The sequence below is a fragment of the Carcharhinus amblyrhynchos genome, chromosome 15 (assembly GCF_965287045.1).
Source record: "Carcharhinus amblyrhynchos chromosome 15, sCarAmb.v2.hapA, whole genome shotgun sequence".
Lineage (NCBI taxonomy): Eukaryota > Metazoa > Chordata > Chondrichthyes > Carcharhiniformes > Carcharhinidae > Carcharhinus > Carcharhinus amblyrhynchos.
Genome location: NC_137338.1, coordinates 70,494,022 through 70,519,226, shown reverse-complemented (window position 1 = coordinate 70,519,226; position 25,205 = coordinate 70,494,022). Strand labels below are relative to the sequence as shown.

Here is a 25,205-nt window from a genome sequence, read left to right as displayed (position 1 = left end):
GGCATCTGTGATAATGTGGACATCAAAAGCAGGCTAAGCTGAATCAACCATTCAAAGTGCTCACTGAAGATTGTCACAAACGTTGTCTTTTGCACTCAGGGTGTTAGGCTGTGACATCATTGAGGATAGGGCTGTTCAGATAGCCTTCTCCAATTACTTAATTGCTCACCACCACTTACGACTGGATGTGGAGCCTGAGTAAGAGAAAACATACTGTACAGCGAGGGTTTGGTACCTGTCATGATTAGCCATTAAGTACTCTACATTTACATCTGGTAGAACACGGTTCTATGATTATGGAGTGTGCCCATATTATCACCAGGAGGATAATGCTAATGTACTCATGCATCTTATGAAGAGTTGTATTGCTTATGAATAACTCTCAGTACGTGCAAGGACCCAAAAAAATCATGCTTAAATCAAGTTGCTGCTATCTTTCTTGGGTGTAGCCACAAAAGCAGCTCTGCAAAACAAAGATAGATCAGTAATATTTTCACTTTAAAAAAAATGTTTTCATAACTTTGACTAATTTTCCAAGCTGCTGAGGTAGGAGATTACCTTATCATTGAATTGAACACAAAGTTGACTTTTACATCCGTTAAGGTCATATCCATAATAAATCCCAATTTAATGTTTATGTAATTGGAGTTCACAATAATTAGTTAAAGGTGGTAGTAAAATAATTAGACAAAGTCACTCAGTTTTGCAAAACACAAAAACCTGATAAAATTTGACCGAAGGATCTAAATCCAAAGACCAAAAACAGCCACAAGTCCAATTATCAAGTTTGTATATTGCGATTGCTCCGTTCAGAAAAAGGTCGCGTTTTCCCAAGTTTTTCCATTGCTGAAAGTCCCTCTTGTTGCTTCCAAGCTCCGTTCACACCTGTGGCATCGACAGCAGTGTCAATCATGGCATCTGGGACCATACACCTCAAAAACACCAAGAAAAGAAAGTCCAAAACGGCAACTAAAGCAAAAATACAACCAGCCACAGGACCGCAGTGGGTCATTAATCTGTACAATCGTTTGTTCATCGGGAGTATCCCCTCTTTGGCCACACGGTCATAAACCTAAAACAAAACCACAAAAAGAAAGATTAGAACAACCCTATTATGTATTGGTTCTGGATTTAGGACCATTATCAGAACTTCATGAGGAGAGATGTAAGGTAAAGTACACAATTAAAAAGCTGAAGTATTGTGTACAGTATTGTGGTCGCCTTACCAGAGTGTGTTTACTTGTTTTGGCAGTGGGCACAGGAATGTTTATTAGATTTATTCCAGAGATGGAAGGAGATGTTGAGTAGAATGGGCCGAATTCTCTGATGTTAAGAAGAATGAGGTGCAATCTCATGGGGACATATATAATTCTTAGAGGGCTGGACAGGTCAAAAACCTATGGATTCCTTGGCTGGAGGGTCTAGCACTAGGGGTCATTCTTTTTCTTGAGTTCTCTGCCCAAAGGCTGATGCAACCCACAGCATCTTGAACCTCGAGCATGGGTAGAGCAATGAGACAGGGTTGAATTCCCCCCTGAGCTGGAACAGGACTGAACTAGTCCAGCCAACTGAGCTAACTGGCCTCACTGGAGTTCAAACTGCTGTAGCAACATAACACCTCTACTTGCATGGTGTAGCCTGGAGCTATGGATAGTGATGGTCCCCATTTCTTCCCATCACTTGATTGACCAGGAGTCTCTCCCATTTTCACCATCTGCCATTGATATACGTTGGAATGATTTACAAGTTGATGCACATAGTATATGACCACTTTATGAAAACACGTTCCTTGGCCATCAAGTCCTGGAATAGAAAGCAAAAGAGAAAGTACTGGAAAATCTCAGCAGGCCTAGCAGTATCTGTAAGGAGAAAAGAGCTGATGTTTCGAGTCCAGATGTCCCTTTGTCAAAGCTAGAACTTTCGCTTTCTCCAAAGCCAGCCAGAAGCTTTCTCTTTTGGTTTCAGATTCCGCAATAATTTGCTTTTAGTTCTGGAGTAGGGCTTGTACCCAAAGCTGTGGATCAGAGAGGGGTACATTTCCCAGTGACCACAAGATCACCCCTAGAGACTGTATTCACAGGATAAGAGATTTAGGACTGAGATTGGAAGCATTTTCTTAATTCTGAGGGTTGTGAATCTGTAGAATTTTTTTTACCTGAGAGGGGTCTATCCAATACCAAGATTGATAGATTTTGGATGCTCAGAATCAAGGGATTCAAGATAGAAGAAGTTGTTTTAAAAGTTCAATCATAACTTTATTGAATAGCGGAGCAGATTCCAATGGCTGACTGGGTGACTCCCACTCCTACTTCTTATCGCCACATAAGACAGAATAAAAAAAAATAGGAATTACTAGGGCTTTATTGATAAATAAAGTTATAAAATGTTAACAGATTGCAGTTAATTTTTTGGATAATAGTACTCTCACTTCTAGTACAAAGTTACTGAAGGAATTTTACTGGACTAGCCTTTTCAGAAGTGCTTCCAAATTTTGGAATACCCTCAAAAACGATATTGCCAGAACTGTTCAAAAGGCATAGCACAATGTTCAGAAAGAATGTAGTGATGTGCTAATCCAACCTAAAATAGGTTCATTTGTGAGGCTTTAGAGATACAACTTATATCCAAAATGATTCTCGAAACAAGAGCCATTTCCAAAACCAACTCAGTACCAACTGTACTGACATCATTGATGAAGACTGATCAAACCAAGTACAAAAAAGAACAAGGAACAAAGAATAGTACAGCATAGGAATAGGACTTTGGGACGTCCGAGCCTGCGTAAACTAAAACTGTAAGTACTTATGGAGTCCATATCCTTCCATTCCTGTCCTATTCACATATTCGTCTAGTTCTCCCTTAAATGCCGCTATCGTACCTGCTCCCACCACCTCCCCGGGCAGGACATTCCAGCCATTCACCACCCTATATGTGAAAAAGCTTGCCTCGCACAACTCCACTAAACTTTTCCCTGCACACCTTAAACCCATGTCTCCTAGTACTTGATTTTTCTACCTTAGCAAAGAGCATCTAACTATCCACGCCACTCAATCATGCAAACCTCTATCAGGTTACCCCTCAATCTCCATTATTTCAGTGAGAACAAAGTGAGTTTATCCAACCTCCCCTCATAGCTAATACCATCCAGACCAGGCAACATCTACTACCCTCTGTACCCTCTCCAAACATCCACAAGCTTCTGGTAGTGTGATGACCTGAACTGTACACAATATTCTAAATGAGGCCTAACTAAGGTTTTGTATTAGCTCTATTGGTCAAAGCTTCACGTTCCTGACATTCAACTCAAATCAGGAACAAAGGTGAGACATTTTCTGCAATAGAAACAGAGAGAACTTGTCTGCTTCATCTAGGATTGCAGACCCACGGCCAAGTAAAGAGCCTGCAGGACTGTAGGCCGCAGCACAAGCTCCAGATAAGCAGAATGAAGCTGACCAAAGTCAAATTTCACATTGTAGTCCAAATAAATGACAGGGTCACAGCCAGAGGTTAGAGAGATTTCAACTATGAGATTAAAGTAAAAGTTGGAGGTTTGCGATGTGCATGAGGAAGAACAAATTCTCTCCTCACATTAGTTTCTGGTTCCTGTCTTATTCTTCAACCTTGCTTTATCTGTATAATGAAACATAGCCCGCAGCAAGAAAATAAAGCACACTGTGCATACTGACATGGTATGGCATATGTAACTGTCATAAAGATGACTAATCTCCACTGGATAGTAAGATGATCTTAGAAGTGACAATTGATGCTTTCTGATGTGTACCAATGCTCACTGCCCCAGTATCATTGTGCTCTGGATGGACGAGGGAGCGAGCTATCTTGGATCTGGTGCTATGTAATGAGGCGGGTAGAATTAGGGAACTTGCGGTGAAGGATCCTCTTGGGGAGAGTGATCATTGTATGGTGGAGTTTCTGGTGCAGATGGAGGAGGAGAAAGTGGGTTCCCGGACACGCGTCCTTTGTTTGAACAGAGGGGAGTACGGTAGGATGAGAGAAGAATTGGCGAATGTGGACTGGGGGAGCATGTTGGAAGGTAGGTCTGCTGAGGAGTAGTGGAGGATCTTTAAGGAGATCTTTCTTGGTGCTCAGCGGAAATTTATTCCGATGGTCAAAAAGGACCGAAGGAGGAGAGGTAATAAGCCGTGGATAACGAAGGAGGTGAAGGAAAGTGTTAAAAGCGGAGGCGTTTAGAGTAGCTAAGAGTAGTGGGCGAGAAGAGGATTGGGAGAGGTTTAAATGTCAACAAAGATTGACATAGAAGTTGATAAAGAAGGGTAGGAGAAACTATGAAGCTGGCCTAGCGCTTAATATAAAAAAGGATAGCAAGAGTTTTTATAAATATATAAAAAGGAAGAGGCTGGCTAGGGTGAACATTGGTCCCTTAGAGGATGAGAAGGGGGACTTAGTGGTAGGGGATGGGGATATGGCGGAGGTCTTGAATACCTTTTTTGTTTCTGTCTTCACAGAGGAGGACGTGAATAATTTGCCGGATGTTAGAGATGGAAAGGTGGTAGGACTGGAGGGTCTCGATGACATTACTGTTACTAGAGAGGTGGTGCTCGACAGACTGGAGGGGCTGATTGTGGACAAGTCCCCAGGACCGGATGGAATGCATCCGAGGGTTCTGAAAGAAATGGCGGAGGTGATAGTGGATGCCTTGGTGGTTATTTTCCAGACGTCGCTGGATTCCGGGGAAGTGCCGGAAGATTGGAAAACGGCTAATGTTACGCCATTGTTTAAGAAGGGTGCCAGGCAAAAGGCGGGGAATTATAGGCCTGTTAGTTTAACGTCTGTTGTAGGTAAAATGTTAGAATCCGTCATCAAGGAGGAAATAGCGAGACATCTTGAGGGGAACTGCTTGATAGAGCAGACGCAGCACGGTTTCGTTAAAGGGAAGTCGTGTCTGACAAATTTACTGGAGTTCTATGAGGATGTGTCTAGGGCGGTGGATAGAGGAGAGCTGGTGGATGTGGTCTTTCTGGATTTTCAGAAGGCGCTTGACAAGGTACCTCACAAGAGGTTATTACAGAAGGTCAGGGGGCATGGAGTTGGGGGTAGGGTGTTAGCGTGGATAGAGGACTGGTTGTCAAATAGGAGGCAGAGAGTGGGGGTCAACGGGTGCTATTCGGATTGGCAGACGGTGACTAGTGGAGTGCCCCAGGGGTCGGTGCTGGGGCCTCAGCTATTTATTATTTATATAGATGATCTGGAGGAGGGAACCGAGTGTAGGATGTCGAAATTTGCTGATGACACCAAAATTGGTGGAAAGGCAAATTGTGCGGAGGGTGGGGAGAGTCTACAGAAGGGCCAGGAAATGGCAAATGGAATTTAATGTTGGCAAGTGCGAGGTGGTCCACTTTGGCAGGAATAATGGTAGGGAGGATTATTACTTACGTGGAGAAAAACTGCAGCAGGCGACAGTACAGAGGGACCTCGGGGTCCTTGTGCATGAGTCGCAAAAACCCAGCTTGCAGGTGCAGCAGGTGGTCAGGAAGGCGAATGGGATGCTGGCCTTCATCGCGAGGGGGATTGAATATAAAAGTAGGGAGGTCTTGCTGCGGCTGTATAGGGCATTGGTGAAGCCGCAGCTGGAGTACTGTGTGCAGTTTTGGGCGCCGTACTTACGCAAGGATATTTTAGCATTGGAGGATGTGCAGAGGAGGTTTACTAGGCTGATGCCGGAGTTGAGGGGGTTGAGCTATGAGGAGAGGCTGAATAGATTAGGCTTGTACTCGTTAGAGTTTAGAAGAATGAGGGGAGATCTCATTGAGACGTATAAGATGATGAATGGGATGGATAGGATAGAGGTGGAGAGACTCTTCCCGCTCAGAAAGGATAGTAGGACTAGGGGGCAGAGCCTCAAGATAAAGGGGGGGGGGCGGTTTAGAACAGAGTTGAGGAGGAACTTCTTCACTCAAAGGGTGGTGAATCTCTGGAATTCTCTGCCCGTTGAAGTGGTGGAGGCTGCCTCGCTAAATATTTTTAAGACGCGGGTTGATGGGTTTTTGATGAGGGGATTAAGGGTTATGGGGAGAGGGCGGGAATGTGGAACTGAGCCATGACAAATCAGCCATGATCTTATTGAATGGCGGGGCAGGCTCGAAGGGCTAGTTGGCCTACTCCTGCTCCTATTTCTTATGTTCTTATAAGTCTCTGCTCAGCATTTTCATGTTATGAACAGCATTCGCAGTAAGTGGTAAAGCAATGAAAAAAATGGAAACAAAAACGTTGAAAGTCTGGAAGCATAATCCGAAATTATAGCACCTCACCCACCTTGAAATCGGAGCGGGAGAGGGTCTGACAATGGAAGTCTCCATTGAGCTGGGGTGAGAATTTCCGGTCTTGCTCAAGTGAGGCCGTAAAATCCAACCCATATTTTGGATTACTTGCAACAAGCAGCATGGTGATAGTGGTTAGCACTGCTGCTTCACAGTACCAGGGCTCTGGGTTCAATTCCTGGCTTGGGTCACTGTCTATGTGGAATCTGCACGTTCTCCCCATGACTGTGTGGATTTCCTCCCACAGTACAAAGACCCGCTGGTTAGGTGCTTTGCCCATGCTAAATTCTCCCTCTGTGTACCTGAACAGGTGCTGGAGTGTGGCAACTAGGGGATTTTCACAGTAACTTAATTGCAGTGTTAATGTTAAGCCTTCATGTGATTAACAAATAAACATTAAAACTTTATACATAGCACTCCTTGTAGATGCACCAATTGAGCAATGGTTTGATAAAACCCTGTTGCTTAAGAAATGACATTACCAAAACCTGTTTCAGTCAGGTCAAACTATTTTATGCCATCAAACTGGCACGTGTGCATATGCTCTGCAAAAGAAAATAAATTCTCTGCTTCTAGCAAAACAAAGATTAAAATAATAAAAAAGCCAACGAGTGACTGCTAAGCACAGAATAGAATAAACCCCAGTTAAAACCTGCAATGTTAACTGCTGCCCCACTAAGCTATTTGGATTTGGCGGTTGGTGACTAGTGTAGTGCCCCAGGGATCAGTGCTGGGGCCTCAGCTATTTACCATTTATATAGATGATTTGGAGGAGGGGGCTGAGTGTAGGGTGTCGAAATTTGCTGATGACACAAAGATAAGTGGAAAAGCAAATTGTGCAGAGGGTGTGGAAAGTCTGCAGAGGGATCTAGATAGGCTAAGTGAGTGGACGAGGACCTGGCAGATGGAGTACAATGTTAGCAAGTGAGAGGTTATCCATTTTGGCAGGAATAATAGTAGGAGGGACTACTATTTAAAGGGTGAAAAGCTGCAGCATGCTACGGTGCAGAGGGACCTGGGGGTTCTTGTGCATGAGTCACAAAAACCCAGCCTGCAGGTGATCAGGAAGGCAAATGGGATGCTGGCCTTTATAGCGAGGGGGATTGAATATAAAAGCAGGGAGGTCTTGCTGCAACTGTACAGGGCACTGGTGAGGCCGCAACTGGAGTACTGTGTGCGGTTTTGGTCGCTGCACTTGCGCAAGGATAATTTGGCCTTGGAGGGAGTGCAGAGAAGGTTCACTAGGCTGATAGCGGAGATAAGGGGTGTGAACTATGAGGAGAGGCTGAATAGACTGGGTTTGTACTCGTTGGAATTTAGAAGGATGGGGGGGGGGGGATCTTATAGAGACGTTTAAGATAATGAAGGGGATGGATAGGGTAGAGGTAGAGAGATTCTTCCCGCTCAGAAAGGATAGCAGGACTAGAGAGCACAGCCTCAAGATTGGGGGGGGGGTGCAGTTTAGAACGGAGTTGAGGAGGAACTTCTTCACTCAAAGGGTGGTGAATCTCTGGAATTCTCTGCCCGTTGATGTGGTAGAGGCTACCCCGCTAAATATATTTAAGACACAGGTGGATAGGTTTTTGGCAGGCAAGGGAATTAAGGGTTAAGGGGAGAAAGTGGGAAAGTGGAACTGAGCCACTTCAGATCAGCCATGATCTTACTGAATGGCGGGGCAGGCTCGAAGGGCTAGATGGCCTACTCCTGCTTCTATTTCTTATGTTGTCTCATTTTGTTTCTTATTAATAACTGCACAGATAAGTGCACAGCAACAATATTTTTAAAAATAAAATAGAAACAGAACAGCAGGAAGACTTGAACCAGTATACAAGAATTGTTTTCTGAAGATTGCACATTATACATCTCCATTGTTTTTTCTAATTTTGACCTCTGCAAACCCCTCTTTCATTGCAATGCGACACTGATGACAAAGCTTTCAACTCTCCAGGCTGCGCTTTCTAGAAAATCCTTCCTAAATCCTTCTCCTTCATCTCCCGGAAACATTTTTCATTACTCTGCCATATAAACGGATGCTTTGAATCACACAGCACATTCAGAATATAAACTCCATGTACTTTTCACATGTGAAGAAATGATATGTGAACAGAATCCTTGATGATCCAATCTATTTCTTATTGAGGGCCAGGGGACAGGTTTGACTTAATTCTGCAGCACATCAAGTAACAATCATTGCGATAAGCTTTCAAAAGGTGATTTGGAACAGCATTGACAGAAGCTTGGAACTAGGCTGCCTGACTCAAAACCCAACCACCAGTTCCAGGAAAACGTTGAGGATAAAAGAATCTAGAAAAAAAGGGTTTGCAGAAGAATCAAATGAAACAGACTAATACTATAACTGGCACAGCATGAGTCATGTGGTCTATCTGGTTCTCAATATTACTTCATGTTACTGGGCAAGATCAATTTAATAATAGCAACATTATTGAAAAGCTATTCCCACTCAAGACAGCATCAAGAACTAGAGGGCAAAGACTCAAAATAATTCGCAAGAGCAGCAAAAGTCATAAGGAATTTGATCACCAAGAGGGTGGCGGAGAGGTCTGATTGAGGTGTTTAAAAAGGAATTGGATTGCTGTCAGAATAAGAAGTGTGTGCAGGGTTACGTGGCAGTGAGGCTAGTTAAATGCTCTTTCAAAGAGCCAGTGCAGACTCAAATAGGATGAATGGCTTCCTCCTGCACTATAAAGATTCTATGATCAATTAGTCCTATTTTGTGAAAACATGATTCTTTTTCTGTTACTTGTAATTTAGGAAAGTGAGGAATCATATTTAATTTCAAATTGGGATCATTTGAAAATATTTACTTGAACTCTCCAGTAACGCATTATAATTGTACAGGTGAAAACAACAGGACAAAATAATAACAGCTCATTATAATCAAATTTTAACACATGTATTGTTAAATTGGAATTTTTTCCTTGCGGATACAATTCAGCCCTTCATTTTAAAAGCCACAGTGCAATTTACTAAGAGTATTTTGTTCTAATTTTGGGTTATACCAATATTGTCCAATTCATTAGCTATAAGTAGTTTTTGATGATCCAGAGGTGACTAATTGCAGTTTGACTAGTAAGTTAAAAGTAAGTCCAAAGATACGTATGTTAGGTGGACTGGCCATGCTAAATTGTCCCTTAGTGTTAGAAATGTGTAGGTTCGGGGGAAGAGGGGGTTAATGTGTGGGGCTATGAAAATAGGGTGAAGGGGGAGGGCCCGGGTGGGATGCTTTCCGGACAGTTGTTGCAGCCTCGATGGGCTGAATGACTTCTTCTGCACTGTAGGGATTCTATGGGTGAAGTAATAGACACTAACATTGGGCAGCATGATCTCAGTATTCACTGGGACAAATAATGCACTTGAACCTCTGTTCATTTTCTGTACAAGATAAAAAGCAGAATGTGATTGTTGTGCATGTTTCATCTTGTGCACAACTTATTGGTTATTGTAAAAATAGTGTACAACATGGGTGAAAACACCAAAGCTTCAGCACCATGGAAACATCAAAACAGCACTGTTATGTTCAGCTGGAATACCAGTCCACGGCAGCAGATCAAAGCAAGCGTAATCCACTTGTTTGGATAGAGTCTAGGGAAAGGGATGGGGGCAGTAAGGCACAGAGGGCAGGTTAGGTATGGATAGAGAATGGGGAGTCAGTGAACGGATGGGCAAATGCCTAGTCATTCGAAAGGCAGTTTAAAGTTTTGGTTGAGGGAACAAACATCATTGACGAAATTCTCCCCAAAAATTCAACGTGTCGAATTTGCAGGAAAACTGGAGTAATTGATGCTGGCTTTGAGTTCACACTGGGATCGCCCACACTTGGAGGCCACCAGCATGAAAATCATTAGATTTCAGAGGGCATGGCCTACTCCAGCCTGGGAGGCTGAAACCAGCAGGCCTCTGGACATGCACAGTGACCCCACACAGTCAGCCTTCTAATTGCTGGCCAGCTCGATCACAGCCCAGCCAGGATCTCACACTGCTGCCCGCGCCCCCCCCAACACTACCAGGACCCAGGTGCGTTTCCGCCCCCCCCCCCTCCCCATTCCCAGCCCATTCTGTCCCAGAGCATCTGACCCCTTGGGGGTTCTCGATTGCCCCTCCTCACTCCAGCAGGGTCATCCCAATAGTTCCCTGAAAGTGGGGACCAACTGCAAAACCTGCTAGAATGAAACAGTGAAAGGGTGGGAGAGGCTAGCAGGCTGAAGAATTCATCCCCGGCCCACTAATTAAAAACAGATTTAAATTATATTAAAATCACTTACCTAGGTCTTCCTGCCGATTTTCAGCGCAGATCTGATGGCGCCAGAAATCTGGTGCTGGGAGATATGCTCGCAGCGCAAATCCCACACATGCCTGGCCAGGAGATCCCCCCCCCCACCATCCCGCTGTTAGAAAATTAGCATGGCGACGTGGGAGAATCACTCCCCGCTGCATACGTTTCAATGGAATATCAGCTACACAAGCTAAATAGCTTGTCTCATCTTATACTTATCTTTGTTAACCACATGAGTGGACACATTCTAATATGTTTTAAGATGTTAAGCTTATTGATTTTCAATTTGCTTAGTTTCAACAGAATTGCTCGATATTAACTGAATCCAATATGTTAATAAACTATGATAAACTGCCTACTTTCAATTATGCTGAACTTCAAAGTTTAAATGATTCTTCCACAATGACAACAAAAATCCCATTAATTTCCTCCCTGGTCTCCTTTAACAACCTATGATCCACAAGAACAAAGTTGGTGTCACTCTTAAATTCCTAATTTATCAGGAATCCTTATCATGAAATAGCAAATTAGTTGTTTACCTTCATTGCCATTTATCTTTTGGAATTCCAATTTGTCCCAAAATCCTTATTCATTGTTACTCGAACAGCTCTTCAGCACTAAATCTATCATTTCAGTTGAATTCATCTCTAAGGTTTTTTCTACACTTTAAATAATCTTTCAATGCCTCAACTTCTCCCAATTGTGCTGGAAAGTTGGCAGAAGTTGGTTCAACAGTAAGTTTCAAAAGAAAATTAGATAAGATACTTGAAAAAGTAAACATTAGCAGGGCAATGGGGAAAGGGCAGAGAATTGGAACCAAACAGCCAGCACATTCAAGGCTAAGTCATTGATGTACACTGGAAAAAGCAAGGGACCCAATCCTGAGCCCTGGAACCCCACTAACAATATGAGTGCTATTTTCCACTAATAGGGTACTGCCATCAGTCCATAAATATGTCCTGCCTACCACACAATTGAGCAATACAGTGTATGAATCTCAGCGCAAGTGTAATACAGTGGTTGTATGTTTCCATAACTGGCTACTCAAATCAAACAGGTTTCGCTGGCTATTTGTAAAAAGCTGAGTGTGAGCCAACCCTCATTTTCCAACAACCCAGAACAAAACATTTACTAATATGATACTGGAAGTGGGCAACACTGGCTAAGTAATCCTCAGTGCGCTAATAACTCCACTAACAGTCAGTTTAAATATTCGGTTGAGCTCGTAATATGGGTCAATGTTTGTTGGAGGCAACATACATTTATACAGGGAGCCATCATCTGCAAACAGACTATGTTTTTGAATTACAGAGAAGCAAGGGGAGCTGAGTTTCTTATTGCTTTCTCCTTGGCAATGCCTCGGCCAGAACCCACTTGCCAACCAACCAGCACCCTTCTCTCCTGTAGTATAAACTGTTGTGATCGTTCGAAAGTTGACATTCTGGCATTTGCCCTGATGGGTGCAAGAGGACAAGTTTTGGCAACATGTCTCTTCAATAATATTCAAATACAATTTTATAAAATAACTTTTAAATCAATAGCATCCTGTACATGACATTTTGCAACATCCAAATAGCACATCACAATAAAATCACTTTCAGCGACACACATACCCCTGTGTGCTAGATTCCCCTACCAAGGCACACACAAAATGACCAATGTAAAATGAGTCAGTACCTTTTCAGTGCGCTCCGCCACATTTCTCCATGTATACAAATTCTTTACTCTGTTGTGGATTGTTTCAGCTGGTGGCAGTACCCCTAGCCGTTGTCGAGTAATGGCAGTTTCCAAACCTTCACACAGGGACTTTACAGTGGGTTCACACAAGATGATAAGATCCTCGGGTAGAACCTCTGGCACTCCGCCAACTTTGGTACTGACAACCTTTTGCAAAAGAAGCGAACAATCAGGTTTAAAGCTAGATTTAAGAATTTAGCTTATTGAGTCTGACATATAATGACTAAATTCTACAGGAAGCACTGTACAACCAAGAATCAGAGTTCAAGCAACAAAATGAAACTACTGAGGGAGCCCTCAATATTGCTGACCCATGAGATCTCATGATTTCAGGTCAAACAAAGAAGTGTATGTCCACCGATGCCCTTAGCTGATGAATCAGTATTGCCCCATGTTCAACACCACTTGCAGGAAACAGTGAGGGCAACTAGGGTACAAAATGTACTCTGGTTGTGGAATTTAAATGTCCATCACCAAGAGTGACTTGTTAGCACCACCACTGACTAAGGACAAAGTTGTCAGACAGGGCTTGCAGCAAATACTAACAAGGGAATAATCTATTTAGCAGGTAGACTGCAGCATTGTGGTTATGGCATTGGATTAGTAATCTAGAGGCCCAGGTTTATGGGTTGAAATCAGACATGGTTTCAAATCCCACCGAAGGAGCTCTTGTAATTTAAATTCAATTAATTAATCTCAGTAATGGTGACCACAGGACTATCATCAATTGAACATAAGAACATAAGAAATAGGAGCAGGAGTAGGCCATCCAGCCCTTCGAGCCTGCCCCGCCATTCAATAAGATCATGGCTGATCTGTCGCTGCTCAGTTCCACTTTCCCGCCCTCTCCCCATAACCCTTAATCCCCTCTCCTATCAAAAACCCATCAACCCGCGTCTTAAAAATATTTAGCGAGGCAGCCTCCACCACTTCAACGGGCAGAGAATTCCAGAGATTCACCACCCTTTGAGTGAAGAAGTTCCTCCTCAACTCCGTTCTAAACCGTCCCCCCTTTATCTTGAGGCTGTGCCCCCTAGTCCTACTGTCTTTTTTGAGCGGGAAGAGTCTTTCCACCTCGATCCTATCCATCCCATTCATCATCTTATACGTCTCAATGAGATCTCCCCTCATTCTTCTAAACTCTAACGAGTACAAGCCCAGTTTATTCAGCCTCTCCTCATAGCTCAACCCCCTCAACTCTGGTATCAGCCTAGTAAACCTCCTCTGCACTCCCTCCAAGGCCAAAATATCTTTGCGCAGGTGCGGCGCCCAAAACTGCACACAGTACTCCAGCTGCGGCCTCACCAATGCCCTATACAGCTGCAGCAAGACCTCCCTACTTTTATATTCAATCCCCCTCGCTATGAAGGCCAGCATCCCATTCGCCTTCCTGTTGCCGTAAGAACGCCTGGTTACTAATGGTCATTAGGGAAGGAAATCTGCCACCTTTACCTAGTCTGGGTTACAAGTGATTCCAGATCCAGAGCAATGTGGTTGACTCTTAACTGTCCTCTGAAATGGCCTAGCAAACCCCTTAGTTCAAGAGCGATGCAGGATGGGCAATAAATGCTGACCTTGCCAATGACACCCACATCCCATGAAAGAATAAAAATCTTGCTCTTATCATTAGACCTGATACAGATGCATCCCATGGTGACGATATTGGTAAGAGTGACTACCTGCACAATCCTTGTGCAGAAAGGACAGATTTGTATTTGCATAGTGCCATGGATTACGTCCAGCATCCCAAAGATCTTTACAATGAATTAAGTACTTTTCAAGTGTAGTCATTGTTATAACATGGGAAATACAGAAATCAATTTCTGTACAAGTTCTAGAAACAGCAAGGTGATAATGACCAGATGATCTGTTGACTGTAGGATATATATTGCCCAGGGCACAATGGATAGCTCCCCTGCTCTCAACTAAATAGTGGAAACTTTTGCATTCACCTGAAGAGGGCAGACAGGGCCCCGGTTTAATATCTTGTCTGAAAGACAGCACTTCCAACTGTGCAACAATCCCTCAATACTCACTTGGAGTGCCAGTCTGGATTTGTCTGCTCAAGTCCCCAGAGAGGGACTTGGACCTACAACCTTTTTCCTTAGAAGCAAAAGTGCTAACAACTGAGCCATGATTAATAACGTTCTACATCATCACATGGAGGATTCCTCCATCTTGCTGTGGGGCACTACTACTGTCCAAAATGAGACAGATTAACAGATCTAGCAGACCCAAACTCGATATCCATAAGGCTGATTTGGTCATCAGCACTGGGACTATTGTATTCTGGGACAATTTATAATCTTATAGTCGGGCATGTTCTTCACTCCAACGTCAAGCCAGACAACCAACCTTGGTTCAATGAGGCAAGCAGAACAGCATGCAGCACGTGGTGTAGCTTTAATAGCTGCTGTGCTGGTGAAGCTACAGTACAGGATTGCATGCATGCTAAACAAAAATAAAAATCATCATGCTATTGATAAAAATAAATAATCCCACAAATAACAGATCAGATCAAAGCTCAGATGACATTTAGTCATCAATGGTGGTGGACAATTAAACAGCTAACAGGAGGTGCAGTCTCCATGAACATCCCCATCCTTAATGGTTAGGAAGCCCAGCACAAGGATACAAAAGTCAAGACTGAAGTATTTACAATTGTCTTGAACATTAAGTGCCTCCTGCCAAAATCCCTTCTATAACAGATGCCAGTCCTCAGCCAAATCAGTTTGGTTCATGTGTGTTATTAAAAAATGGTTCAGTGCTTTAGACAGAGCAAAGACTATGAATCCAGATAACACCCAAGCTGTGACTCTGGAGCTAAGTTCTCGAGAACTAGTCACACCTTTAGACTGTTTAGTGCAGCTGCAACACTCAACAATTCGACCATATGAAAAGTAGTTTGGGTGTGTCCTGTCCAGAAAAAGTAACACTGGTCCCCTGCAAGTGATGGACAAAGGCTATTTTGAACAGGAAAGCCAAACCCTCACTATCAACATCTTTGGGTCACTATGGATCAGAATCTTAACCACCGTCACAGTTAAATACCATGGCTACAAAAGAGATGTTGGTATTGTATGGTGACTGGCCCCTTTTCTGACTCTCCAAAAACCTGTCCACATTAGTCAGCGTGTGATAGGATACTCTAATTGGCTGCATGAGCACAGCTTCAATAATACACTAAAAACTCAACAACATCCAGGACAAAGCAGCCGCTTCATCAGCACCTCATTCCCATAGCTTAAACACTGGGCGGCATGGTAGTAGTGGTTAGCACTGCTGCTTCACAGCTCCAGGACCTGGGTTCGATTCCCAGCTTGGGTCACTGTCTGTGTGGAGTTTGCACGTTCTCCTCGTGTCTGCGTGGGTTTCCTCCAGTTTTCTCCCACAGCCCAAAGATGCGCGGGTTAGGTTGATTGGCCATGCTAAAATTGCCCCTTAGCTCCCGAGGTGTGTAGGTTAGAGGGATTAGTAGGTAAAATATGCAGGAATATGAGGGTAAGGCCTGGGTGGGATTGTGGTCAGTGCAGATCCGATGGGCCAAAGTGCCTCTTTCTGCACTGTAGGGTCCTATGATTCAGCCTCTCCACCACCACTGTATATGGCTGCAGTCTGTACAGGGTGCAAAAGAGTACTCAACAAGGCTCTCACACAAACCATTCTCAAACATTTAGAAGTACCATGCAAACCATCCAGTCCTGGAACCCCCTAACCAACAGTAATGTGACAGTTCCTTAACCAAATAGACTGCAACAATCAGTACCACATTCGAGGGTAATTAGGGATGGGCAATAAATGCAAGTCCTGGCAGTAACTCTCATATTTCAAAAAACTGCAACAGAAAAATAAACATGGTTTTCCACAGTGAGGGAGTACAAAACAAAGAGATTGAATTGATACAGTGCCCCTCACAACCTCAGAACATCCCAAAAAGTACTTCACAGTCAAAGTTATTAAGAAGTGCAGTCACTGTTGAAATGTAGACCAAAAGAATTGATGTGCTTGACAGTTCTCACACCTGGTTACAAATTGACTTTGGCAGCTGCCTGGAAGAAGATTTTGCTAAGAAGAATGAGGAAAGGCAATACAAGCTCAATGGTACAATTTTAAAGAGAGCCTAAAGGGAGATTTAGGAGTGTTTGTGTGAAAACTTTTGAAGGTCCCAGGACAAGTTATCAAACCAGTTAATTAAGGTTTTATAAATCAAAGCCTAATAAGCAAACAGCAGTCAAAGTCTACATAAAATAATGCTCCTGTGCCCAATTCTGGATACATTGTAGGAAGGATGAGTGCGCTTTGGGAAGGATACAGAGAAGATGTAATTGAATGGTTCCTGGGAAAAGGGCTTCCAGTTATGGAGTAGACCAGAGAAGCTGAGGTTGTTCTGCTTTGGGCAAAGGGCAAAAGGAAATTTAGTAGAGGTGCTTAAAATCAAAGGTTTTAGACAGATTAAATGGAGAGAAGCTTTTTGCAGAACTGAGTAACCAGAGGGCAGACATTTAAGATAATTGGCAAAAGAATCAGAGGTGGCATGGGGAGTTACATTTTTATGTAAAAACTGGTGTCTGATTTGGAATAAATTGCACAGGAGGATGAGAGAATAATTGCCTTTAAAGGGGAACTGCATACAGACTTGAAGGAAAAAGAATTAGAGATGGAGTGAAAGAACAGAGCAATGGAACTAATTAGATTATTCTTGGAAAGAGCCAAGCAGACTGGATGGGCCGAATGACCTCCTCCTGTGCTGCATGATTCTTGCCTGCTGTCTGGCTGCAGAGATAAAATAACAGAGAAAGGGAAAATATGTTCCTCGTTACAAGTAAATCATTTTTATTAAAATGCTTACAGAATTAATGTCAAGTTTATGTTGCAAGTTTAATAGTTGTACCCACAAGGACAATTATTCTCCTTTTCAGAAACAAACTCTGCATAGTCTTAAGCAACTTAATAGCTTTCAATTGTGTGGCTGTATCTTTAAATGTTAATTTTGGTCCTTCAGGTGCATTAACATTCCAGGTTATGGATTCTTTTCCTCTTGGAAAAATAAAACTAAATGCATCTCAGTTTAATGAGGTTGGGAATTTGATGGGATAATCTTCAAATTAATAATAATGTAAACCCAGTTGGTTCACAGACACATCACAGTCAAACAACTGACCTAGAGCATAGAACAGACCATTTGGGAATTGCTTTACCTGGAGACCACAACTTGCTCCCTCAACAATTGCCATACAAAAGGCTTCAGTCAAAGAAGTGTTGAGAAAAATGTGACCCTGCACCAAAACATTTCTCACGTCTTTATGTTCAAGGGCACCCAAAAGACGTACTCTGTTAAAAAGTAAAGAATTGTCAGAATGTAACCAATATCTTACAAAATGGCTAAAAGCAAAAATACTTATATTGTTATCTTTATCTAGCAAGACATATTGCTTCAGCAAGCCTGCAATAAGTATTCAACAATTTGGTGTTCAACTTTAAAACAGATTTTGTGTTGCAGGTTCTGCAGCAGGATAAGATTAATTGGGTCAGTTATTAAAGTGCCAGGTACAAGTTTGGCAAAATATTGTCAAAATTGTCTTTCAAAACAACAATGAAAAGAATGAAACTCATTTACAAAAAGAGGAAGGAAATGAACAAACATAAAATCATACAAGAATTCTATAAGTAACGAAGAAGCAAATGGCCAGTGGAAGTGAGGGAAGTAACAATATTGTTGTTAATAAAGAAATCATATTGGAGGAATTAATATGCCAAAAGAAAATGACAACTCCCCTGGACATAACGCTCTTAGGATTTTAAAAGCGGTGGCTAGTTAGTGGATGCATTGGTTTGAATCACGCAGAACTTTCCAGATTCTAGAACGGGCCCCATGGATTGGAAGCTAGAAAACTAACCCCAAACTAGTCTACAGAGGGAGAGAGAAAACAGCAAACTACAGGCCAGAAAGTCTGACACGAGTGGCAGGAAAAATACTAGAATCTAATATTAGGGATTTCATAATAGGGCACTTAGAAAACCATAATATTAGGCTGATTCAAAACAGATTTAGAGAAGGGAAATAGTATATTTGATAAATCTGATAAATGTGTTTTACAGTATGTCAAAGCATATCAGGGTGAGTAATGTATTAAAGTTAAGAAATACAGTGCAATGTGTAATAGTGTAAGTACTTGCAGATCTTAAATATGGATGAAAATAATTAACAGGTAAATACTTCACATTATTGCCTTCTCCATCAGTAGAAACTATTTAGCCAAATTACAATGAAAATGTAAAACATGCATCATATAGAAAACTACAGTTAATCTGAAAAAGTACACTTTAAATTCTAATACTGATTATAAAAAAAACAATAATTTAATCATTTATGGGAAGATGCGTAATATTCCTGTAGTTTCTCCCCAACCTAAACAAAATGTGGAAAACATCCCATTACCTGTCATGAAGCTGGTATTTTTCCCGGACTTCTTCCAGTACAATACGTTTAGGACCCTCTCCACCAATGAGGAAGTGCAAATCGGGATGCTTCTGGCACAATTCAGGAATTATCCCGGCAAGCAAATCAATTCCTAAATGCACAATAACAAACACTTGTTGATTCTAAAGAAACAGCCTGAAGTACCAAATCAAAAAACACAGCATTCTAGGACAATGTGTGTCAAGAGTAGTAACTGCAGCTCAGTTTAGGTTCAATGTTTCCCAAACCAAAAAATCCGCAATGTCTATGTCACATACACCACCACAGAAGTAAACCAAATCCTTTTAATATAATACTCATTCAAAGTACAAGAACAATGAGTGGGATTGCAGGGAAGTGCTGAATGATAAAAGCTTACATTGTAATTTTAATGTAGTAAAACATCACAAGGAGTTTCACTGGAGGGAAATCAGATTAAAAAAAACACCAAGCTAAAGGAGGCAATAACTCAGAATTTCCTTGGAAGTGCAGTCTCATGGTGAGAATTGGGTTATTTAACTCATCCCTCAGAATCAGTCACAGAACAGTAAAGTACAGAAGTCACTGAGTTTGTTGAGTCAGTACCAACTCTTCTCAGGTGCAACTCAATTGGGCCTACTTCCTTGCCCTTTCTCCATCTCCCTACAAAACTTCCTCCTTCAAAAATTTATCCAATTCTCTTTCAAATTTACTACTGATTCTATTGCAACTACCCCATCAGGAAGCAGATTCCAAATCTCAACTATGCCTTGGATAAATTCTCATGTCGCAGCTGGCCTTTTGCAAAATGCCTGACATCTATGCTCTCTGGTGAGCCTGAGCAATGCAGACTGAAATGTCAACAGTTCCTGTCAACTCCAAAGTGAAATTGCATGTCTGAACCATAAATCACATCATTAGCAGGATCATAATGACATCAATTACCAGCGATAAACATCTGCAGTGATTCATTCGCTTCCAGCATGCAAATCCCAGCAGTTTTTTGACACACAGGGACACATTGAAAGATGACAGTTTGGCAAGGCTAAGAACAACGCATGACAAATCATCAGGTAATCTGGAGGAACACACAATTAATGGGATACTGCTCTTCCCTACTTCAGCAACATCTCCTGGTGTAGCTTCCCCTCCCTCACCCACAACCGACAATGTCTGCCTTCCTCCCTCACCAACTGACAGTGCATCTCCTCCTCCCTCACCAACAACTAATGGTGTATCTTGTCCATCGCTAACAACTGATGCTGTATCATACAATCCCTGTAGTACAGAAGGAGGCCATTCAGCACATCAAATCTGCACTGACTCTCAAAGAGCATCTTACTCAGGGCTGCTTCCCACCCTCTTTCTGTAATCTCACACATTTAGAATGGCAATGTATGCCCTCCTTCCTCACCAACTGACAGTGCATCTCCTCCTTCCTCACCAATAACTAATGGTGTATCTTCTCCAACACTAACGACAAAGCTGTATCATAGAATCCCTGATGTGGAGATGCCAGCATTGGACTAGGGTAAGCACAGTAAGAAGTCTCACAAAACCAGGTTAAAGTCCAACAGGTATTTGGTAGCACTAGCCACAAGCTTTCAGAGCACTGCTCCTTCATCAGGTGAGTGGAAGTTCGATTCACAAACAGGGCTTACAAAGAAATAAATTCAATTTACAAGATGATGGTTGGAATATGAGTCTTTACAGGTAATCAAGTCTTACAAGGTACAGACAGTGTGAGTGGAGAGGGGGTTAAGCGCAGGTTACAGAGGTGTGTACTGTCTCCAGCCAGGACAATTAGTGAGATTTTGCAAGCCCAGGCAAGTCGTGGGGGTTACAGATAACGTGACATGAACCCAAGATCCCGGTTGAAGCCGTCCTCGTGTGCGGAACTTGGCTATTGCTTTCTGCTCAGCGAGTCTGCATTATCGTGCGTCGTGAAGGCCGCCTTGGAGAACGCTTACCCAAAGATCAGAGGCTAAATGCCCGTAATAGCTGAAGTGTTCCCCAACAGGAAGAGAACATGCTTGCCTGGTGATTGTCGAGCGGTGTTCATTCATCCGTTGTTGTAGCGCCTGTATGGTCTCCCCAATGTGCTATGCCTCAGGGCATCCTTTCCTGCAGCGTATCAGGTAGACAATGTTGGCCAAGTTGCAAGAGTATGTACCGGGTACCTGGTGAATGATGTTCTCACGTGAGGTGATGGCATTCATGTCGATGATCCGGCACATCTTGCAGACATTGCTGTGGCAGCGTTGTGTGGTGTCATGATCACTGTTCTCCTGAAGGCTCGGCAGTTTGCTGCAGACAATGGTCTGTTTGAGATTGTGCGTTTTTTTTAAAAAGTCAAGTAGTGGGGGTGTGGGGATGGCCTTGGTGAGATGTTCATCTTCATCAATGACAATGTTGACGGCTCTGGATAAGATGTTGTAGCTTCATCGCTCCAGGGAAATATTGGACGACGAAGGATACTCCGTCCGCCGTGTCCTGTGTTTGTCTTCAGAGAAGGTCGGTGTGGTTTTTTGCTGTGGCACGTTGGAATTGTTGATCAATGAGTCAAGCGCTATATCCTGTTCTTATGAGGGCATCTTTCAACATCTGGAGGTGTCTGTTGCAATCCTTCTCATCTGAGCAGATCCTGTGTATACAGCTTGTCCGTAGGGGATGGCTTCTTTAACGCATTTAGGGTGGGAGCTGAAGAAGTGGAGCATCGTAAGATTCTGTGGGCTCGCAGTACAGTGAAGTGCTGAAGTGATCGTCCTTGATGGAGACGCGTGTCCAAGAATGCAACCGATTCCGGAGAGTAGTCCATGGTGAGTCTGATAGTGGGATGGAACTTGTTGATGTCATCATATAGTTGTTTCAGTGACTGACATTTTCTTCTTTGAACTCATGGCGAACATCGATGTATCTAGCATATAGCATCAGTTGTAGGTCCTGTGCAGTGAAGAGATCTTGTTCAAACCTGTGCATGAAGATGTTGGCATATTGAGGTGTGAATTTGATCCGCATGACTGTTTTATGTGTCTGGATGAAGAACTGGTTGCTGAAGGTGAAGGCATTGTGGTCCAGGATGAAGCAGATGAGCTGTAAAATTACATCTGGAAGTTGTCGGCGTTGAGTACCGAAGCAGTTGCAGCAATGCCATCGTTGTGGGGGATGCTGGTGTAGAGTGCTGAGACATCTACTGTGACAAGGAGTGCTCCTGGTTCAACTGCCCCATGTGTGCTGAGTTTCTGTAGGAAGTCCATAGTGTCACGACAAAAACTGGGGGTTCTTTGTACAATGGGTTCCAAGATGCCCTTGACATAGCTGGAGGGGTTCTCGCACAGGGTCCCATTGCCCGATACGATGGGACAGCCGGGTGTGTTTGCCTTGTGTATCTTTGGAGGGCAGTAGAAATCTCCAATGCAGGGGAGTGCGTGGGATGAGAACACGGAGGGTGCTCCGAAGGTCCGGATCAAAGATCTTGATCAGAGTGTTGAGTTGACGGTGTGTTCTTTGGTTGGGTCTGCAGGCAACTGTCTGTTGTGTTCTTTGTTGTTCAGTTGTCAGTACATTTCTTTGCAGTAATCCGTTCTGTTCAGTATGATGGTGGCCCCTCCTTCGTCTGCTGGTTTGATGACAATGTTGTGGTTGGTCGAGTGCAGATAGCATTGCGTTGTGCTTGGGTGATGTTTGGGGCTGTCTTGTAAGTGCGGCTGATGAATCAGGCATTGACAAACCTCCTGATGTCTTGCGCGTACGTGTTAAGTCAAGGGCAGCGGCCTTCTGGAGGAGTCCAATTCGACTCTTTCCTCTTCAGTTGCTGTAACACGGATCTCTGTCAGCTGTCTCGTTGTGTTCACTGTTAGCCTCTTGGGGTTTGTGGAAGAACTCCCGCAGCCTCATTCACCTGATGAATTCCTCTGTGCCCGCTGCGAGACCGATGGGGTCTGTTTTGATGGTGGGGCAGAAATGGAGTCCTCGGCCGAGGATTTCGATTTCATCTGGTTGAAGTGTGCAGTCCAACAAGTTGACAATGGACTTCTCTTAGTGGTACTGTTTTCTACTGTAGTACCGGGAGGAGGCTTGGCTGCTGCTGGTGGTGGTGATGCCGAGTTTCTCAAGTTTCCTGTTCTTGGTGTGCATGTAGATGACGTAGTCCCTTTGTCTCGTCTGCTTGGCAGTGTTTCATAACTGGTCTGTGTCCTGAGTGCAAGTTGAGAATATGAACTCTATCTCGGTTTCCAGGATGCGGCATTTGCTGTAGAGCTGGTGTATGAGGTGGTTGAGGAGTGAGAGAGAGGAGTGATGGCAAAGTCTCTCAGCGCAGTTTGTGCTATAGGTTGACCTGGGTGGGTTTGTGATCTGTAGTCCTTTCGGTATCTTGTCTGCTTTCTTGCATCTTGGTAGAAACTTGACATCTGTGTTGATACGTGTGATCTTCTTGGAGATCCTCTCCACTTGGAGCCGGCAGTTTGCGGTGTCAATGGTAGCTATGATGTGGAGATGCCGGTGTTGGACTGAAGTAAGCAAAGTATGATCTTATTGAATGGCGGGGCAGGCTCGAAGGGCTAGATGGCCTACTCCTGCTCCTATTTCTTATGTTCTTATGTAAGAAGTCTCGCAACACCAGGTTAAAGTCGAACAGAATTATTTGGTAGCACAAGCCACAAGCTTTCAGAGCGCTGCTCCTTCATCAAGTAATTGGGAGTCCCTACAGTGCAGGTGGTGTCTTTCGGGTCAAACCAAGTAAGCAAATTTAAATTACATTAGGGAGGGGGAACGGCCCGAACAGAAACAAAAAGCGCAAAGGAAACTTAAGACACGTCAAATCGAAATGTGATTGTTGGGGTCTATAAGGCACCTCAGCCACACCATTCAGCCCACCAAATCTGCACTGACTCTTTGAAAGAGCATATTATCCAGGCACGCTTCCCACCCTATCTCTGCGATCTCACACATTTAGTATAGCTAATCCTACTGACCAACATACCTTCGGACGCTAAGGGACAACTTAGCATGGCCAATCCACCTAACCTGCACATCTTTGGACTGTGGGAGGAAACCCACGCAGACACACGGATAACGTGCAGGTTCCATACAGTGACCCGAGGCTACAATTGAACCTGGGGCCCTGGCGCTGTGAGGCCATGATGTGCAGGTGCCACCGTTGGACTGGGGTAAGCACAGTAAGAAGCACTCACTGCTGTGAAGCAGCAGTGCTAACCACTGTGCCACCTGATGGTACATCACCCTCCCACACCAACGAGGGGCAAGGGGCAGGGGGGGTAAAAGGGAGAAAAGGGAGCAAGGGGCAGGGGGGGGAAGGGAGCAAGGGGCAGGGGGGGGAAGGGAGCAAGGGGCAGGGGGGGGAAGGGAGCAAGGGGCAGGGGGGGGAAGGGAGCAAGGGGCAGGGGGGGGAAGGGAGCAAGGGGCAGGGGGGGGAAGGGAGAAAAGGGCAAGGGGGGGAAGGGAGCAAGGGGCAGGGGGGGGAAGGGAGAAAAGGGCAAGGGGGGGGAAGGGAGCAAGGGGCGGGGGGGAAGGGAGAAAAGGGCAAGGGGGGGGAAGGGAGCAAGGGGCGGGGGGGGAAGGGAGCAAGGGGCAGGGGGGGAAGGGAGCAAGGGGCAGGGGGGGAAAAGGGAGAAAAGGGCAAGGGGCGGGGGGGAAGGGAGAAAAGGGCAAAGGGCAGGGGGGAAAAGGGAGAAAAGGGCAAGGGGCAGGGGGGAAAGAGGAGGCCCATACCTTTCCTGTAGACCAGGCGGCTGACCACCACCACGGTGAGGGTGCCGGCTTGGCTGGCCGCGGTGTCGGGGGTGAAGTCGGTGGGATCCACGGCGTTGGGGATGACGGAGACGATGTCGGGGCTGAGGGCGGCCCGCAGCACGGTGTTCTCCTTGCTGGTGTAGGACACACAGACGATGTGGTTGGTGTCGCACAGGGACACGGTGAGCAGCTTGTTGGTCAGCACCGAGCTCAGGTCAGCGAAGCCGAACAGCGAGTGGTCGGTGAAGACAGTGCGCAGGCCCAGGGTGCGCGCGTGGAACAGCGCGTCGTGCGCGAGCGCCGAGAAGGAGCTGTGCGCGTGCACGAGGCCCACGCGCTCGCGCACCAGCACGCAGCGCACCAGCGGCAGGCTGTGGAAGAGGGTGCTGGCCGTCGACTGGTTGTACATGACGCGCAGCGGCAGGTAGTAGACCTTCAGGCCGTGGCTGAGGTAGCGGACCCCCCGGCGGCCGCCGTAAGCGTGGCTCAGGACGATCACCTTGTGGCCCCGCTCGATCAGGCACTGCGACAGCTGGTAGATGTGGCTCTCCACCCCGCCCATGTTCGGGTAGAAGAAGTCCGACACCATGCACACCCGGTGCTTGCGGCCCGCCGCCCCGCAGGGCGAGGGAGCCGGGGCCGCCAGCTTGAAGGGGGGGGGGGGGGGGGAGCCTAACCGTCAGCC

General features: G+C 44.6%; 1 protein-coding gene across 1 annotated transcript; it reads right to left on the bottom strand.

Moving 5' to 3' along the window:
• Positions 1–598: 598 nt before the first annotated feature.
• piga (phosphatidylinositol glycan anchor biosynthesis, class A) lies at positions 599–25,150 on the bottom strand. Its single transcript, XM_080204164.1, has 5 exons — positions 24,500–25,150; positions 18,767–18,899; positions 17,526–17,658; positions 12,268–12,474; positions 599–1,072 (listed from the first exon to the last, which is right to left on the bottom strand). The coding sequence occupies exons 1-5, from the start codon at positions 25,107–25,109 to the stop codon at positions 782–784; spliced, it is 1,374 nt and encodes a 457-aa protein (XP_080060290.1). The 5' UTR covers positions 25,110–25,150; the 3' UTR covers positions 599–781.
• Between the last annotated feature and the right edge of the window lie 55 nt (positions 25,151–25,205).